We start from the raw sequence: 19593 nt of genomic DNA on the forward strand, positions 1-19593 counted from the left end.
AAAGCAGATGAATGTATCCAAAACAAAATCCAAAAAACTCATCAAGAAAAAAGAAAATAAAATTAAAAAAAAAAAAAGTGAGGAGGAAAAAAGAAAAGAAAAACCTAAAATGAATTTGTTCTTGCTTTTTTTTTCTTGACAGAAAACACAAAGAGGAAAACTCTACAGAACTGCAGAAGGCTAATAGGGAGGTGGAAATATGTAGGGGGAATAAACCATATGATTTATAAGAAAAAAAGGAAACAAAATCTTAAAATTATTATTATTTTTTTAACAAGGAAAACACAGCATCGCAAAAAGCTAATGTGATAGTGGAAATATGTTGGGGAATAAGCAGTGTGATTTATAAGAAGAAAAAAATCTTAAAAAGATTTTTTTTTTTTAATAACAAGATAAAAAAGAGGAAAACACAGCACCGCTAAATGCTAGTGTGAAGGTGGAGATATATTGGGGGAATAAATGGTGTGATTTATAAGAGAAAAAAGTGAAAAAGGAAAAAAAAATTAAAAAGGGTTTTCAAGGTAGTAGTTGTTGGTTGTGGAGTTTGCCTCTGTGGATGGGGTTGGCTTAGTGTCCTGTGATGTTTTCCTGGTTGGTGGAGCTTGTGCCTGTGTTCCGGTTGATGGAGCTGGATCTTGTCTTTCTCAAGGGCAGTGCCGTTTCCAGGAGTAGATTTTGGAGTGTCTGTGGGTTAAGTATGCCTTTGGGCAGTCCTAGCTTTCGCAGTGTTGCTGCTGCTGCTCCTGCTAAGTTGCTTCAGTCGTGCGAGTCTATTTTCACAGCTGCTTCAAAGTGTCTCTCTCAGCATACATGCAGTGCAGCCTACATGTCCCTGGGATCATTGCTGGTCATTCAGTTCCCCTGTCCCACCCTGCACTGCTGGCAGAAACTTCCTAGGTAGGTGCTTGTGTGGATCCTTCTGCGTCGCCGCGACTTGTGTGGGATTCCCTCAGCCCCCTAAGCTCATCCTCTGTGTCGCAGGGCTGTGTGCACTTGACTCTCAATTCCCAAGGTCCACCCTCTGCGTCACGAGGTTTGTGTACACCTGTTTCATCTCACTGCCTGCACTCTTTGTCGTGGGGGTTGTTCTTCCAGCTGTGCTGGGAGGGTTGTGTGCGCTGCCCAAGTTTGTATGCCTTCCCACTATGGGAACCCTAGTCCTGCCCTTTGCGCAGGCTGTGTTTGTCTGCTTGGTACCTGGGCCTGCCCTGTGTACTACTTTCTAGCTAGGTTCATCTGCCCCATCACACTTGCTACCTGGGACTGCCCTCTGTGCTGCAAGGGTTGTGTGTGCTGGCTGGGTTTGTATGCCACACCACTCTCGGTTCCCAAGCCTGCTGTCTGTTTGGGGTCACAGTCCATGAGCTGTTAACGAATTGAGAAGTACAGCTTTCTCTGTTTACTGCCCTCCAAATCTCTGATTTGGAGATGGCAATGGCACCCCACTCTAGTACTCTTGCCTGGAAAATCCCATCAACAGAGGAGCCTGGTAGGCTGTAGTCCATGTGGTCTCGAAGAGTCAGACATGACTCAGAGACTTCACTTTCACTTTTGACTTTCATGTATTGGAGAAGGAAATGGCAACGCACTCCAGTGTTCTTGCCTGGAGAATCCCAGGGACAGGGGAGCCTGGTGGGCTGCCGTCTATGGGGTCGCACAGAGTCGGACATGACTGAAGCAACTTAGCAGCAGCAGCAGTAGCAGCAGCAGAAGTCCCTGATTTTCCAAGACTTCGTAGCTCCCCTTTGGGCCTATCTGTGAGGGAGTTTCCCTGTTGCATGGGAATTTCTGTTTCATGGCTCCCACCCTCCTCTGGGGTACAAGTTCCTGCCCAGAAGTTCTCTGTCTTTTCCCTTTTGGCTCCTTTCTCTCTCCTACCTCATTTCAGAGAGCTTAGCCTGTCCCTCTGGAGGCCTGGGGTCTTCTGCTGTCACCTAGAGATTGCTTTGTAGGAGTTGCTCCATATCTTGATGAGTTTTTATGTATTTGGCGGGAGACTGGTGATCTCCCCGTCTTACTCCTCCACCATCTTCTCTGTGGTCCCTCCAGGAGTTTTCCCACTTACCAGCGTTTGTCTCAGGAAAACCCTGCCACGTGCACAAGGAGACATTAATAAAGTAGTTCACAGACAACTTGTTTTAAAGAGCAAAAATTTGGAAAAACTCAAATATCAAAAAATAAATTTTTCTGTATTCATGCATACAATAAATTACCATATAGCAGTGAAAATAAACTATGTCTACAAGTATCAACATGAATTAATCTCAGAAGTAAATTATTGAGTGAAAATAGCAAATCTATCAGTATTATTCTCAGTACACATGCTGCAAAGGTTAAAAGTATATAACACTTAAAATCTATTTGAAATGAAGTTTGTTCTAAAAGTTTTATTCAAAGCTATTCAAACCGTTTAGCTGTCGATCATTTAGATTAACGTTATCAAAGTCCTGTGTCTATACTAAATGCCAAGATGACTTCCTATGTCAAGGTGATGCTACCCATGTAGTCCTATGTGGAGATGTTTTGTGAATTATTTTCCTACAACATAGGAATAAAGGTACTGTCTTGCCTGTAACTATGGTTATGTGAATGTGTATTCATTCTTGAGATTAAAAACAAGAAACTCAATGTTAACTGAGAACTAAAGAATTAAAAGTGACAGGGGCAGTTAGCACTTTGGTATTGACCAGACAGATGCTATTTAAATAAAAGGGAAATCAATATTTTCTATTTCTTTGCAGAGTAAAAGTGAGCAAATTACCGTGCGGCATCTGACATCAGGAAACTGGGAAGTGGTAAAGATCCTGGCGTATGATGAAACTACACAAAAAATGTGAGCGTTTTTGATTCTCTAGTCAAGTTGGAAGTCAGTGTTGTTAAATGCAATCCTATCTGCCAGATTTATTTTTGCTTACCATGGTCCTAATCCAAGTAGCCTGGCCATGTAAAAAACAACCTTTAAGACTCTCCTGCAGCTTCACCCAGAAAGATGCTTACACAGACACATTTGCACAGACACATGCATGCACACACACACAGAGTCACACTCAGAGAGATTGTGAGAGACCATAGAAAAAAATGTATGACAACATTTTAAGAAAAGAAGTTTCCCAAATGGATCAAAGCCCTGCTGTTGAATAATAGAAAAGCTCTTGCCTATTCTTTGGTAGTTGGAAAATTCAAGTGAAAACTCAGTGTTGCAAAAATTGATTGGTGCCTGAGGTTTGTGTTGTTTTTTTTTCATGGGCAGTTACTTTCTGAGCACCGAGTCATCTCCCAGAGGGAGGCAGCTGTACAGGTAAGCAGTGTGAGAGGACCTTCCTGCACAGGTTGGTTACTCAGGGGCCATCCACACAGCATAATCATAGGATGGAAAGATCTGAAGTTGCGTTTTTGGTATGACTAGGAGAGAGCCAACTCAGTATGACAAAACCTCATCTCTAGACCATTGTGAGCCTAAAGGTTTGCAACTGGAGTGGAGACCATCTTATTCCTCCTTTATTTTTCCCTCACTTGTTTTTATCTTTTCAAAATATCTTTTTTTTTTTTTTTTTTGAGGCTTGCGTCTCTGAATGACACATACCACTAGCATTTCCTTATTTCCCAAATAGCTTTTCATTCTGCTATGCCTCATTTAAAGTTTTCAGTATATGAGGCCTTCCCTGATCAAACCAGTCGATCCTAAAGGAAATCAATCCTAAATATTCATTGATTCTGAAGCCGAAGCTCCAATACTTTGGCCACCTGATGTGAAAAACTGATTCACTAGAAAAGACCCTGATGCTGGGAAAGTTTCAAGTCAGGAGGAGAAGGGGATAACAGAGGATCAGATGGTTGGATGGCATCACCAACTCGATGGACATAAGTTTGAACAAGCTCTGGGCAGGATGGTGGACAAGGAAGCTTGGCATGCTGCAGTCCATGGGATCAAAAAGAGTTGGACAGGACTGAGCAGCAGAACTGAACTGAATTGGTGTCTCAGATGGTAAAGAATCTACCTGCAATGAAGGATACCCAGGTTCGATCCCTGGGTTAGGAAGATCCCCTAGAGAAGGGAATAGCTACCCATTCCGTATGCTTGCCTGGAGTATCCCATGGACAGAGGAGCCTGGTGGGCTATAGTCCACGGGGTTGCAAAGAGTCAGAAATGACTGAAGGACTAAGCACATATGCAATACTGTACACATGTGATTTATCCCTGAACAAATTAAAGCATTGTGGACATTTAGTAGAGTAGATCAAGTGGCAGTTTTTCTCTCCCCACTCTCAGAATGTGTAAAATCCATAGATTGCTATTTAAGCCAGCCATGGCCCTTGCTTACTAAAATAGAGCTGTGGATGGGGACTATTTTCATCTCTCCAATTTTCCCAGAGGAAAAGCTATATTCATAAAAGGGTTTAAGGTCATACCTATTTAGTATTAAAAATGCCTCCTCACTCAGAAAGCTTTCACCAGGGCTTCCCAAGAATGACTTTCATTTTTGTCTGGCAAGCAACTTATTAATTCTAGACTTCATATATCCTTTCTAATTTCTGTTTCACAGATCCATTTTTAAAGTGTCAAAACTGCCATGGCATATTCTCAGTGGAAATTCATCATGTTTGAAGCAGTGTCACCAGTGATTCTTACCAAGTAGCCTAGACTTTCCTTTGAGAGCAAAAATGCATGTTTCAAGTACCCTTACTCACTCTAATTCACTCACACACTCTTATTTATGCATAAATCACTGTCATCTGAAGTGAGCTGCTCCTCGTTTTAATCACATATCGCAATATGTCATTTTCACATTCTTTGTTTTTCTCTCTTAGAGTCTGGAACACATGTTTTCAATTCTAATGACTTCCAAAGGAAGAACAGCTATTTATTTAAAGAGACTGATTCTAATTTTAGCTTAGACATCTTGATTAAAGTATTGGTCACTTTCTAGTTTTGGTTACCTAAAACTTATCTTTCTTAAAACTTATGTTGTGGTTAATATTGGCAGTCAAGAATAATCCTTTAGAGAGATAGAAATACTTGACTGATATTTTATTTCCCCCATTTTGTAAAACTCTTAAAGAAAAATGAGTGTCAGAAAATTAGATTTGGCTAAGTTCAGCTAATGGAGCTGCCTCATCCTCTTCTCCTTTTATTAGCCTAAAAATGTGATTTGAGTAATAATGAGTTCTTAGATTTGTGTGCTTGTCCTATGGGCTTCTCAGACAGTAAAGAATCTGCCTTCAATGCAGGAGATTTGGGATGGATTCCTGGGTCAAGAAGATCCCCTTTGAAGGAAATGGCAACCTCCTCCAGTATTCCTACCTGGAGAATTTCATGGACAGAGAAGCCTAGCAGGCTACAATCCATGGGGTCACAAAGAGTCAAACATGACTGAACAAGTAACACGCTTATGGGTTTCCGAGGTGGGACTAGTGGTACGGAACCTGCCTGCCAATGTAGGACATGTAAGAGACACGGATTTGATCCCTGCATCGGGAAGATCCCCCGGAGAAGGGCATGGCAACCGACTCCAGTATTCTTGCCTGGAGAATCCCCATGGACAGACAGCCTGAAGGGCTATAGGCCACGGGGTCACAAAAAGCTGTACATGACTGAAGCAAATGAGGACACACACATCTCTAGTGACTGAGGCAAAGCAGTACAACAGTCAATATATCTATGGCCTACACTACTGTAGAAGACTGGGTTATAATGAAAATTTACAACCAATAAATCTTTCTTTAAATGGCTCATCAAGTGCCAGTTGACTTGACTATAGATAATGTTAGTGTTTAACCCAAAAAACTCAATCATTGTCTTGTCCAGGTCCATAAAAATATTAATTGGTTGATTTAATCTATGGGATTAACAGAATCAGAATTGCTACCATATTCAGTGTCATAATTTTGTCTCAAAGTTTGCTTTTCTTTATTTTTAGTAATTTCATAATCTAAATAATGAGAAAATACAAATATAAATTTTTAGGGAACTTGGATCTGAAAAATTATATGACAGAGTAGAGAGAGAAAAGTTAAATTCTGTGTGTGACTGCCACACATTCATAGTCTCTTGGTGGCAATAGTTGTGCAATATTGTGACTGAAATAAACCATATACTTGAAAACTGGCTAAAATGGTAAATGTTGTTTTACCACAGTTTAAAAGAAAAAAAAAAGGCTATGATTTATCATAAGGATGAAACTAGCTAATGCGTTTAAGTGCCTATTATATTGATCACTTTGGGTGTAAAGGAAAATTTGGGTTTATAATGAACCCAAAATGTTTCAAGTGTGAAGTTATGACTTCGTGAAGTATAGTATACTATGTGTTTTATTCCAAAATGAAACTGAGAATATTTTGTCCAGCCAAGTTTTAAAAAATGTATCATTAGCAGTGTTTTTGTCTAGCAGCACAGATAATTTATGATTATTCATAATTTATTAGTTCTCTCAACTAATATTATTGCTAGTAACTATGCTTGTCTGTGTGGGTAATTTCTTTTTAGACTTTACAAAAAAATATCTATAAAAATATAACTAAGAATAAGTTATATTGAGTCCTGGGAAAGTCAGTTTCTTTAAGGCATATATAACTATATACATGCTACATATGTATATGTGTTTGTAATTTTAATTTTTTACTGAGAATAAAAATGTGTATGTCATAACATTAGTAATGGAAATTGACTTTGCATTTTTATGATAAGTGATAATTTATGAGGAACTTCAATGTAAGTAATACTGTAACTTCTTTATGTTAATATTAAAATAATGATACCACACATTTAAGTACATGGAACAGTAGTATTTCTCACTTTCTTCTTCTTTCCCCAGTGCTTCTACTGAAGGCTTATTGAATCGTCAATGCATTTCATGTAATTTTATGAAAGAACAATGCACATATTTTGATGCCAGTTTTAGTCCCATGAATCAACATTTCTTATTACTCTGTAAAGGTAATAGTTGATTTCTGTTAAAATTTATTTTATCAATTTTGTTTGATCAGTATCTATTACTATCAGTAGTAATGATTACCCTCGATCTATGATTTTATATTCCTTGTTTACACAAGTTTTTGTTAAAAAGTAATAAATAAGGGTTTTTGTGATATAAATTTTATCCATTACTTTATTTAAAAGACAAAAATTGGGAGTAAGTCAGTATATATACAGGTACATGATCAATACGTGCTATTTTATATGAATATTTTTAAAAAGTGATAAACATTTACATTAGCAAAATCATCCTAGAATAATAAACTAATTTACCTAGACTTTAGGAAAAGCAATACTTGTTGAAATAATGGCTTTGTTGTTAAGAAATGGCTTTGTTGTTAATTCTTTGGGTCTAGCCTCCTTAAATTTTGAGAAAGTGTGTTCACCCCAGTTATTTCTTCTATATGATAATAGTATGCTAAGTCTTACCTAGTGGTATAGTATGTCTAGGTTATACTAGTAGGAATCATTGTACCTTTAATAGGATACTTTGATGAAATGGGAGATATCCTCTTATAATGCAATGGATTGAGTGTTACAGCTTTAGCTGGTATCTTGTGCAGTCCTGTTTTAAGATACCATGAGGAATAGACCAATACTTGCTCTTTTTCATTATTTTTTTTCTCTTGACACCTTAATTAATCAAAAAAGAGAAGTACTTGTTTGATGACACCAGAGAAAAACCATTAGCCTCCAAATAGAGTTCATTAGAGCAGTGAAGTTTCAAGATAACATCTTATAGTTACACCTGAATTGTCCAGTGTATTTGAAATAATATTCCAGTTAATATATTTTTAAATTAATATAAGATTAGCTCTGAAATTTAATTTGTCTTGTGGATGGAATATTTCTAATATGCATGCATTCTTTCTTTCTTGGCTGAGTGGTAAATAGAATTTAATCTTGGATGAGAGGGTAAAAGGTCACAGGTTTGGGAATCAACTGACAGATCAGTGACTATTCTATTAAAGACTAGAGAAAAACACAGTAGGGTGCATTAGATTGGCTAAAACCATAGAAATACTGATGTATATGGCATTTTAGAGAAGGGAGGATCTTAGCAATAATCTTGTAAATAGTTTATTTCCCCATATGTTTTTACTTTTCTGAATAAAATATGCATAGAAAGGAGTGAAATCTAATAATCTGATTTCTATTTCATTATGTTTTAACTATGAAATGCTTACATGTGGAAAAAAAGAATTCTGTCATCTAGCCTTCCAACAGTTATTATTTAGATGTCTTTAAAATGTTTCTACATATATTTCTAAAATCCAGGTCCAGGGGTTCCAGTGGTCAGCCTACATAGCACAGACAACCCAGCAAGTAAGTACATGAACACAACAATGCAGAATCATGGTTGGCATCAGTCTTTGATATGATCTTATTCATTCTGAGTTTTGTACTCTATAGAACCTTCTTCAAAGGAGCCCTCAGATTGGGGAAAGAGGCATAGGTACCATCAATATGACATTGTGTGTGTAAGAGAAATAATAAAGCAAATAGGTCGGGCTGCCTTATAATTGGAGTTGGATCTTATCAATGTATGCCCGAAATGGGGTATCTCCTGTATCTAAATTGACTGAGGAGTGATTGATGAAGTTCATTTAGGTACGTTTCAGTCTATTGACCCATTAGGGCTCTGGTTTATTCTTTCTTGAACCTCATGCAGACTATTTCTCCAGATCAACACACTTATTTTAGAAAAAAAATATGAAAAATATATTGTTTCATATATTTTATATCCTATTTATTTTAGTTATCCATGACTAGTTTTACATATTCATTTATGTTTTTATATATTTATTAAATTGTCCATTATCTATTGAGTGAAGACTTTATTAGGATATATGGCAGAGACTGGGTGTTCATTGCTAGTGAGATGTGGTCAATGTATTTAAGAACTTTAACAGAAAAGAGTATAAGCACAAACACGATTGAGCTGATCTGAAAACTGAATAGCCAAATTACTTCCTGACTCTTTTTTTCCTTATTTTCATCTATCCTTCTTTTCCTTCTTTCATTTAAAATTTTTATTTAATCAATACCCTCATGCTGTAATGATTTATCATAGACTATTATAATCTATTGTGAAACTTAGTCTCTCAGTCATGTCTGATTCTTTGCAACCCCATGGACTATACGGTATATAGCCTGGAATTCTCCAGGCCAGAATACTGGAGTGGGTAGCCTTTCCCTTCTCCAGGGGATCTTCCCAACCCAGGGATCGAACTCACGTCTCCCACGTTGCAGGTGAATTCTTTACCAGCTGAGCCACAAGGGAAGCCCAAGAATACTGGAATGGGTAGCCTACCCCTTCTCCAGCGGATCTTCCTAACCCAGGAATCGAACCTGGGTCTCCTGTGTTGCAGGTGGATTCTTTACCAACTGAGCTCTTGATTATAGGGAATCCCATAATCTATTGTAATTGAGGCTTATATTTATTAACACATTTACTCCTCAGAACACCCCTGATATTGTTAATTGCATCACCCGCTTTTATAGATGAGGAAATTGAGTCCCAAAAAGGTTAAAAAACTTGGAGAGAGTCACTCTAATATAATAGATAGCACAGGTGGGAATCAAATAAGACATGCTGACTCCAGAATAGGGTTTATGATCATCACTGTAAAGCTTATTATATTGTTTTTGTCTCTCTCATGACATCAGTTCAGTTCAGTTCAGTCGCTCAGTTGTGTCCAACTCTGCGACTCCATGAACTGCAGCACACCAGGCTTCCCTGTCCATCACCAACTCCTGGAGTTCACTCAAACTCATGTCCATCGAGTCAGTGATGCCATCCACCCATCTCATCCTCTGTCGTCCCCTTCTCCTCCTGCCCCCAATCCTTCCCAGCATCAGAGTCTTTTCCAATGAGTCAACTCTTCGTTCACATGAGGTGGCCAAAGTATTGGAGTTTCAGCTTTAGCATCAGTTCTTAGGTATGAATCTTACTTAAATGCTTTGACTTAAAGGAGAGATAATATAAAAATGTAATGCTGAAGGACAAATACAATTTTTAGAGGACAGAGGAAGAGTATTTACACTTTTCAAATATCACCATATGGAGACATCCAGCCTCAATGAAAAAGACAAAACTTCTAAATAGCGAATGGAGTTTTGTGTGATTTTGGAAATCATTTAGCACATCTTCTGGTTTCTACTTATCAGTGTAAATCCTAAAAAGATTATGGTAAGCATATTAAATCTGTTGAATATTAACACTGAGAGCAACAATAATGATAATAAGGGCAATATATTTGATAAAATGGAAAGAAGATTGAATTTCACAGATATAAAAATTAGTGTATAAAGTGAGTCTGTCACATATCTTTTGTGGGTATAATCTCATAGAATCTATTTCCTTGTAAAAAAACTAGCAAATGAATTTTCTGTGAGGATGAGCTATATTTACAACATAGGAATTACTTGATAAACAACTATTTGTGTTACATTGCATATTCTGCCAAAATGATAACTTTTTTAAAATTTCCAACCTGAATTTAATTAATTATATCCTATTGTTAAAAGTGGATGTTGTTGTCTAATAACTTTTGTTACAAATTGTGACACACTTTTGTCTCAGGCAAATCTTTCATATTTTCTCATTTATAATTCTGTTAGTCTCAAGATCAAGAAAATAAATGGACTGTAAACAGTGATCAGGTTCTTAATTTTATTTTCTAAAGACAACTATTTATTTATATAAAATTTAAATTTGATTGTAATTAAGTTTTTGGGTTAATGGATCTTCAGGTTAATCTTTATTAAACTAAGTGAAAAGTTAGAGGCTCAGTTAAGTCTGACTCTTTTCAACCCCATGGACTGTAACTCACCAGGCTCCTCTGTCCATTCTCCAGGCAAGAATACTGGAGGGGGTAGCCATTCCCTTCTCCAAGGGATCTTCCCAACCCAGGGATGGAACCTAGGTCTCCTGTATTGCAGGCAAATTCTTTACCATCTGAGTCACCAGGGAAGCCCCTGCTAAATGAATGAATTAGTCATAACTCATTTGGGGACCACGAGAAGTACAATAAAGCATCAAAAGTATATTGAAAAAATGAAAATAAAAAACAAATGTGAAAACCCTTTAAACTCACCGGTTATCCAAAGATGCAAAGTAAAACACTACCAAATATTTTTTTCCTAACAAATTAATAATATCAAAAAATTTACATTGCTAATGAGGCTCTTATAACTTGCTGGTAGAAATATAAATTACAGTAAATCTTTTGGAAAAAAATAGCCATAAGCATTAAATCTTTTGTATCTATTTACCCTATATTTTTCTTTTTTATTGGTTTACACTGAAAAGATAATTCTAAATAGAGAAAATTACAGATGTACTACTGATAATAGTGAAAAAAAAAAACACAAATAATGAAAGGTGGGATTTGTAAATAAACTTTAATGGCGTATTAATTTGTGTTCTGAATATCTTTCATTAGTCTTTTCAGAGCCACTCTTAACTGTTTTTTCTCTCCCATGGTCTCTACCCAAGAAAGATGTTGTTTTGATGACTTAAGTTCTGCAGCTATTTACTGCCAATTGGATTCAGCTAACGCAAATCCTACAGGTGACTGAAGAGAGGCAGAAAAGTGACTTTGGAGTCTGTATTTCTCCAGCATTATCCCTGTGGAGTTACCCAGGCTGCTGTGACTGTTGGGTGAAAGTCACGGTGGGTCTTTCATGCAACCATCTCCAAGTAACTGCTCTCTCTGACCTACACACCAAACCACTGTCATGAGCCTGGGTTGTGGTACTATCCCTTATGATCCCTGTGCCATTTTCCTATATTTATAAATGGTCCTTTATTAAAATTTCATCAAATTGTTCTAATAAAGTTGCCATTAGTTCCCCACTAGGATTAAAAATAAAAATATGTTTTTAAAAGTCAATTATTCAAAACTGTTTAAGTTATATTTCTAAATGATTGTGCAATTCAAATACTTATGCCACTTTAAAAAAAGTACTTAAAAATGCATATAAAAATTCTGGAAGACAACATTTGCAAACAGTAAAAAGTCTTGCATTTATGTGGCAGCCTTTCAGGTGATTTTTTTGTTCTCTTTTCTTGAGTACTTTCCTAATTTTCTACAATGAACATATATTACCTTTAAAATGAAAAAGAAACCCTTCATTAACATGTTCAGTGACTTGGAAAATGTATAAATATGCAACATTTTACTTAGTATTTCAAAAGTCCTTTGTCTTATATTTCTATGATTCTTTTCCTCTTTTATATTTTCATTTTTCCCCTTAATTATTCATTTATGCTTTATTTCTTTGACTTTAATTTACTTTTAGTCTCTTTCCTTTCTTCTTTTCTCTATATTGTATATCTTTCTTCTCATCCCTCCTTATACTTCCTTTCTACTTTCTTATCTCTCCCTCTTTTCCTTCTTCCCAATTTTCTGTTCTCACTTTATCCTCTTTTCTTCCTCAATCCCACAATTATATCATGTCTTAATAGTGTCTTCTCTTTATAAAGTTTCACAAAACTTTGTATGAAATATGTTTTCTGAAAATATCATGAAAAAATTGTTTGCTTTTGAAAATGACTTTATTATCTTCTGTATTTTTTCCTTAAATAGAATTTTATTTCTCTGTGACCATGGATTGATTTTTTCCCATGAGCAGATAAATATCCTTTGATTTAGAAGTAAAATTTTCAGCTACCTCTTATCTCATATAATTTAATTTTTCCTGTTCATTTTTGGTAATAAAAAAGAACCATGATAAATTATTCATATATTACACTCATATCAATACCTCTAACTCATTTAGTCAACTAATCATTTTAATACAATAAACATATTTTCCACTTTAAAAATCCTTATCCAATAAGATGACTTCTAGTTAAAGGTGTAAAGGAAAAATTTAACAGTCTGTAAAAACTGCTGCTTATGTAGTTAACAAATATCAGATGATTTCTTTTGAATCCAAAATGAATGCTTTTATCTATGATTAGGTTTATTAAGTGCATTTTTATGACAGGTCTTAAACATTATAAATTCTGAATCCTTAATGAAAGTATATAAAGTTGAAATGTTCACACTTTAAATTTTATAATTGAGTGTTTGGGATAGATTCCTTGAAAATATACTATTATTTAAAAATCAGAAATTTCTTATATTAAGTCGATAGAAGAAATCTCTGGAATCAGCTAATTTCCCAAATTCGTATTATAGAAAGTGATACTTATTTACAGGAGAGGTGGTTTGATGTGTCTGGAATTCACGCAGAATTCTCAGTCCAAAGCAAGAATCAGAAAATGTAATGCTTGTAATAGAATAAAATAATTTCTCTGGTAGAAGCGTGCACCTTTCAAAAAAAAGGGGGGTGGAAATCAGTGGAAAGCATTTCTGGAAGAAAGAATGTGAATGCACAATCATGACACATGAAATATTTACATTTGCAAGATAAAAATTGTTCAATGTGGCTGGAACAAAACATTTAAGATAAAAACAAAAGATATAGGCTACAGGGCAGGCTGGAGCCAGATCATGAAAGCCTTATGTTTCATTCTAAGGAAATTGTATTTAACAATAAAGTATCAATGATAAGCCATTGACAATCAAAAATAAATATTCTTACCTGGCCACAGAGTACATGGAAGTAAACGTGGCCTCTTAGCCAAAAGACAGAAAATAAAATAAAATAAAATAATTTTTTTTTAAAAGCTGTGTAAAATACATGAAATAACACCTTTCAAACGTGGGACAGTAGTCATGATAGGGTCCTGATTCCTGAATGAAAGGAAACCAATGAGATTAATGTGGCAATTGCCCTGGCTTTCCGGCCAGAGTTATTTTCTGAAATCCAGTGTAATGAGGAAGAATGAAATAAGTGTATAAGAGTACCTCAGAAACAATGGAGACAGAAATTAAACTCTGAAGGGTTGAAGCTTTTGGAATGTTGGGAGGGTAGATAACACTGGAACAGATTCCCTGGAGGCAGAGAAAGAACACCAGGAATCTGCATAGAGCTGTGGGGGATCATCTGTTGCTGAAAATACCTCGCTGAGTATGCATAGGAAGATACTTTGTGCTTGGGAAAGCTAGAACTCACACAATGCTGGGGTATATTAAAGTTCCAACTAATCAGAACACTGGAATGTTTAGAAGAGATCCCAGAAGAGTCATGCCTTTTGTAGTATAGCTTAACAAGTCATAGAACAAGGGTCATTCAAACTCACACTAAATAAAATATTTTTAAAAGCTTTTAAATAATTAAGCTGACCTCCAAATAGCTTAAACATCTGCTATAACAAAGACCAACAATTTATAAAAGAACAGAACAATGTTTAGAACTCAACAATATAAATATCACAATGATTAGAATCCAATAAAACATTACTGGTTATGTAAAGAAGCTAATAAATGTAACTAGCTAGAAAAAAGAAAGCCAGTGAATTGAGACAGATTCAGATATGATGAAAATTATGGAATCCCCTGATGAGTACAATAAATGGGCAATTATAAAAATATTGAATGATATTAATAAAAAATGAATGTAGTGATAAAATAAATAGAATATATTTTAAGTTTAAATATATGAAATTAAAACTTTACAGAAAAATATTGCAAGCAAATTAAACACTGCAGAAGAAAATATTAGTGAGTTTGAAACATTATCTATAGAAACTTCAAGACAGAGAAAAATGATGAAAGAAATGAACAGAGCCTAGTTAACTTAGGCTAATATCCATATCTATAATATTTTAAACTCAGAATGGAAAAATATATTTGATGAAATAACATCCAAATCCAAATCTGATGAAAAATATGAAATTGCTCAGCAACCCTCAAGCAGGATACAAAATTAAAAAGACATCCACACATGATATACATAGTAAGAAAGCCAAGAATGACTGCAGACTTCTTATCAGAAAAAAAGAATGGAGAAAAATCTTTTGAATACCAATGGAAAGCAAAAATAAAACAAAACCAACCTAGAAAAACAAACTTTGAAAATATCCTTCAAAAGTAAAGCCAAAATAAAGAATCAAGAAGAATAGAAACCAAGAATCTTTTGTCATCAGACTTGCATCTTTAAATAACACAAAGATCAAAGAGGAATTTACTTATTAGAAAAATAATTGGAAAATATTTGAGCCAAATGAAAATGAAAACACAACTAATCTGAATTTAGGGATACTTAAAATCCCCTGGATAAGGAAATGGCCACCCACTCCAGTTTTCTTGCCTGGGAAATACCATGGACAGAGGAGCCTAACAGGCAAGAGTCCATGCAAGTCACAGAGTTGGACACAACTAAACAAGAACAAAAACATCGTGATTAGAAACAGGTTTATGTCTCTAAATTCTTATTTTATAAAAAAGGGAAATCTTTAAAATCAATCATCTAAGAGTCTGCCTTAAAAAACTAGAAAAAGAAGAGCTAAAGAATAGAAAGTAAGTGGAAGGAAGGAAATTATACAGTCAGAGTGGAAATAAATGATATAGCAAATGGATTGACAGTAAACAAAACATATAAAAACTAAAAGATTTCTTAGAAGAATAAGTAAAATTGATAATATTTTAGATAAAGCCATAAAAGGGAAAGTGCACCATCATTTTCACTAATGAAATAGACGATGTTAATAACAGCTTCTACAAATGTTTGATGTAGATGATAGTAATGGAATGTTATAAGTAGTTTTAATGGTAGTAAATTTGACATCTTAGAAAATGGGTAAATTTCTTAAAAGAAAAATTGCTAACCACTCAAAGAATATGTATAATATATAAATATCCCATTATCTATTAAAATTTTTAATTCACAGTTAGTACTCTTCCCATAGAGAAGGAAATGGCAACCCACTCCAATATTCTTACCTGGAGAATCCCATGGACAGAGAAGAAGACTGGCAGGCTACAGGCCATGGGGTCGCAAGAGTTGGACATGATTGAGCAACTAAACCACCACTACCACTCTTCCTAAAAAGAAAATTCCAGTACCAGTATCTTCACTGGTACATTCTGAGCAATATTTAATGTACTAATACCAAGCTCACACAAACTCTCAGAAAATGTAAAACCAGCATTGACCAGGTTCCAAAGTCAGCATAGATATAACAAGGACAAAAAAATAAATTTTTCTCAGAATATTGATGCAAAATTTCTTAACTAAATACAAGCAACACAAATCTAATAATTTATAAAAAGGTAATGACATTTAATAATTAATCAATGCAACTTACTATATTATTCTGTCAACAACTCAAAGGATTTAGAAAAAAATTATAATGAAAACAATAAGGTAATAATAATAACTGAAAAAGAAGAAATAAATGATTTAACTTAATGATTGTTATCTACAAAAATACTAAAACTGATATCATATTAATACTTGATGTTGAAGACAATGCATTTCTCCCAAGACTGGGTAAAAGTAAAGAGTGTTTGCTATCACTACCTCATTGTAAATTGTATTAGAAGATTTAATGAAATAAGGCAAGAAAAAGAAATATAGGTGAAAAACTTACCTTTATTTTCAGAAGATATACTTGTAAACAAAACAGAAATCAAATAAAAAATATGGAATCCACATATACTCATAATAATTTTAGATATAATGAAGGGATTTATCATGATTATAGTTTAATATACAAATATCACCTATTTTATATACTATAAGGCAATGCAAAATGTAAAAATAGATCAAAATAACCATTTAAAATATTGTTAAGAACTATATAGGATAGTTAAGAACTATCCTATAATACATGTAATAAATGTGTCAGTCTCCTAAAATGAAAGTAAACATTTCCAAAAGAAATTAAAGACTCAAATATATACGTATATACACATATAGCTATTTATGGATTAAAGAGTTCACCATTTTTATATATAAAATATCCCCAATAAGTCAATGTATTTAACATATCAATCAAAATTCCAGCAATTTACTGATGCTTCTTTCACTTCATGTTTTGTCAATTCTTTGTCTCTTTTTCTTTTTTGGGTGTTTTATTTTTTATGTTGTCTATCACTATATTGTCAAATATAGTTAATTAATCTTTTCTTCAGCAGTATCTAGTATGCCATTAATCCCATCCAGTATTTTTAAATCTTAGATTTTATAATTTTTATGTGCCTCAAATTTTTCAGTTTTTTAGTTTTAGAATTTTAACTTCTTTCTTTTTAAACTGTTTTTTTTTCATATTTCTCCCTATTATCCTCAGTTTTTTTTTTTTTTTAACTTACTGAACACACGGAATTTAATTAAAATATGCTTTAATGCCATTGTCTATCCATTATACGCATCTGTGGCATTTCTGGGTTCTTTCTATTGAATAAAATCTGTACTCATCAAGGGTGATGTTTTCCTAATTTTTGCATGCTTAGTAACTTTGTATTCAAATTCAGCCACAGTGACTTTAAGTCATTGGATGCTAGATAGTTTTGCATTATTTTCAATATATTTTTAAGCAGAACCATAGAATGATCAGATTTACATTTTGAAAATGTAAACATGTTCCAAGTATAGGGCAACTGGAGACAATTTCACTAAAATAAGGAGGCCCAGTTAGAAACTATTACAGTAATCCAAGAGAGAAATTATGAGAGGTTAATGGGTGCCTAGGGCTTCCCTGGTGGCTCAGATGGTAAAAATCTGCCTCCAATGCAGGAGACTTGGGTTCAATCCCTGATTTGGGATGATCCCCTTAAGAAGGGAATGGCAACCCACTCCAGTATTCTTGCCCACAGAATTCCATGGACAGAAGAGTTTGGTGGGCTGTAGTCCATGAGTTTCCAAAAAGTCAAACACAAATGAGTGACTAATACTTTCACAATTAGTGCCTATCAAATGGTAATGCTGGATAATTATTTGTGTTGTGCTGATTCTTAATCTAATTATTTGCACTATCCTTTCTGATTTATAGAATATTTTATTTTGGAAAGCAATTCTATGCTGAAGGAAGCTATCCTGAAAAAGAAGATAGTAAAGTCAGAAATTAAAATGCTTCATATTGACGACTATGGTAAAGTTTTGTGCATGCTTCATCATTCAAGAACAACTTTCTCTGCACCTTAGAGTTTTACATATAAATGACTCTCCATCTTTAATATTTTGCTCTTTCTTTAAAAGAACTTCCTTTACAGTTGTCCTTTCCCAAAGATTTTACGGACCGAAACCAGTATGCTCTTCTGTTAATAATGTAAGTATTTTATTTGTTTTTGAAATAAAGGAATCTAAAAAGTTTAGTTTTTTTTTATGTCTCACATGCCAATATTCTGATTAAAAAACAACAGAAGAAATCCCATGTGTGTAGTTAAGCAGGACAGCTGTCAGTTGTGTGAGTTCCTCAAGGACACCACCACTAAATAATATGGAAGTGTGTATAATTGTTTTTGCTTCTTGCATCCCAAACTGAACTCAGTGTTACTCCTGGGAATAATGACTCATACATTTAGTTTATGGATGTCTGATTAGCAATTACTCAAGCTCTACCTTCCCTTTGTTTTTTTCTTTTTTTTTTAACTTTACAATATTGTATTGGTTTTGCCATACACTGACATGAATCCGCCACGGGTGTACATGTGTTCCCCATCCTGAACCTCCCACCCACCTCCCTCCCCATCCCATCCCTCTGGGTCGTCCCAGTGCACCAGCCCCAAGCACCCTGTATCATGCATTGAACCTGGACTGGCAATGTGTTTCACATATGGTAATATACATGTTTCAATGCCATTCTCCCATATCATCCCACTCTTGCCCTCTCCCACAGAGTCCACAAGACTGTTCTATATATCTGCGTCTCTTTTGCTGTCTCGTATACAGGGTTATCGTTATCATCTTTCTAAATTCCATATATATGCGTTAGATACTGTATTGGTGTTTTTCTTTCTGGCTTACTTCACTCTGTATAATAGGCTTCAGTTTTCACCTCATTAGAACTGATTCAAATGTTTTTTTTTTCCTTAATAAATGATACTGGTCTATACTTTTTTTTCTTTGTGATATCATATCAAAGTTATGCTAAATTTTTAAAAGTCATTTAAAAAAATTGTGGTGAGAGCACTTAAAGTGAGATCTACCCCCTGAACAAAATGTTAGGTATGTAATACAATGTTGTTAATTATAGGCACAAGGTTGTACAGCAGATCTCTAGAACTATTCCTCTTGCATGATTGAAACTCTGCGCTCATTAAACAGCTACTCTGCCTTCCTCCCCCTACCAGTCCCCATCCTGCTCTCTGCTTCTAGGAATCTATTTTAGATACCTCACTTAGGTGGAATCATGCAATATTTGTCGCCTTCTGTGATCAGTTATTTTAGTTAGCATAAAGGTACATCCGTGTTTTCACATCTAAGCCTTTTACTTTTTATCAGTTCTTTTGCAACATTGAGGAAGCGTTTATTTCCCCTGCCAAAACAGTCAGTTAAATTTGAATCATTCTTATCAGTTTTCCTTCTTGGATTTAAGACCAGCAGGAAGCCCTTCCCATCCTTAGAAAAACCTGACTCTTAGGTTTTTCCAACTTTGGAATTGACTATGGAATTGAAGGCATCCATACTTTCTGTGAGACTATGCTGTGACTACATAGTATTGGGCACAGAGGCCTCTAACACCTATTGGTTAACCAACTTGATGTTGATGTAGAATTGTT

At 34.9% G+C, this 19593-nt stretch overlaps 1 protein-coding gene across 4 annotated transcripts in view; it reads left to right on the top strand.

The window, feature by feature from the left end:
• DPP10 (dipeptidyl peptidase like 10) overlaps positions 1-19593 on the top strand; it is a 1640795-nt gene that overhangs the window by 1582776 nt on the left and 38426 nt on the right. For all 4 annotated transcript variants that reach the window (XM_027562155.1, XM_027562148.1, XM_027562166.1 and 1 more), the window contains 6 exons: positions 2742-2833; positions 3251-3298; positions 6813-6934; positions 8252-8299; positions 17865-17963; positions 18071-18140. In XM_027562155.1, the coding sequence (XP_027417956.1) occupies positions 2742-2833; positions 3251-3298; positions 6813-6934; positions 8252-8299; positions 17865-17963; positions 18071-18140 (479 nt within the window). The remainder of the gene's footprint in view (positions 1-2741; positions 2834-3250; positions 3299-6812; positions 6935-8251; positions 8300-17864; positions 17964-18070; positions 18141-19593) is intronic.

Source organism: Bos indicus x Bos taurus, chromosome 2, assembly GCF_003369695.1.
Source record: "Bos indicus x Bos taurus breed Angus x Brahman F1 hybrid chromosome 2, Bos_hybrid_MaternalHap_v2.0, whole genome shotgun sequence".
Taxonomy (NCBI): Eukaryota; Metazoa; Chordata; class Mammalia; order Artiodactyla; family Bovidae; genus Bos; species Bos indicus x Bos taurus.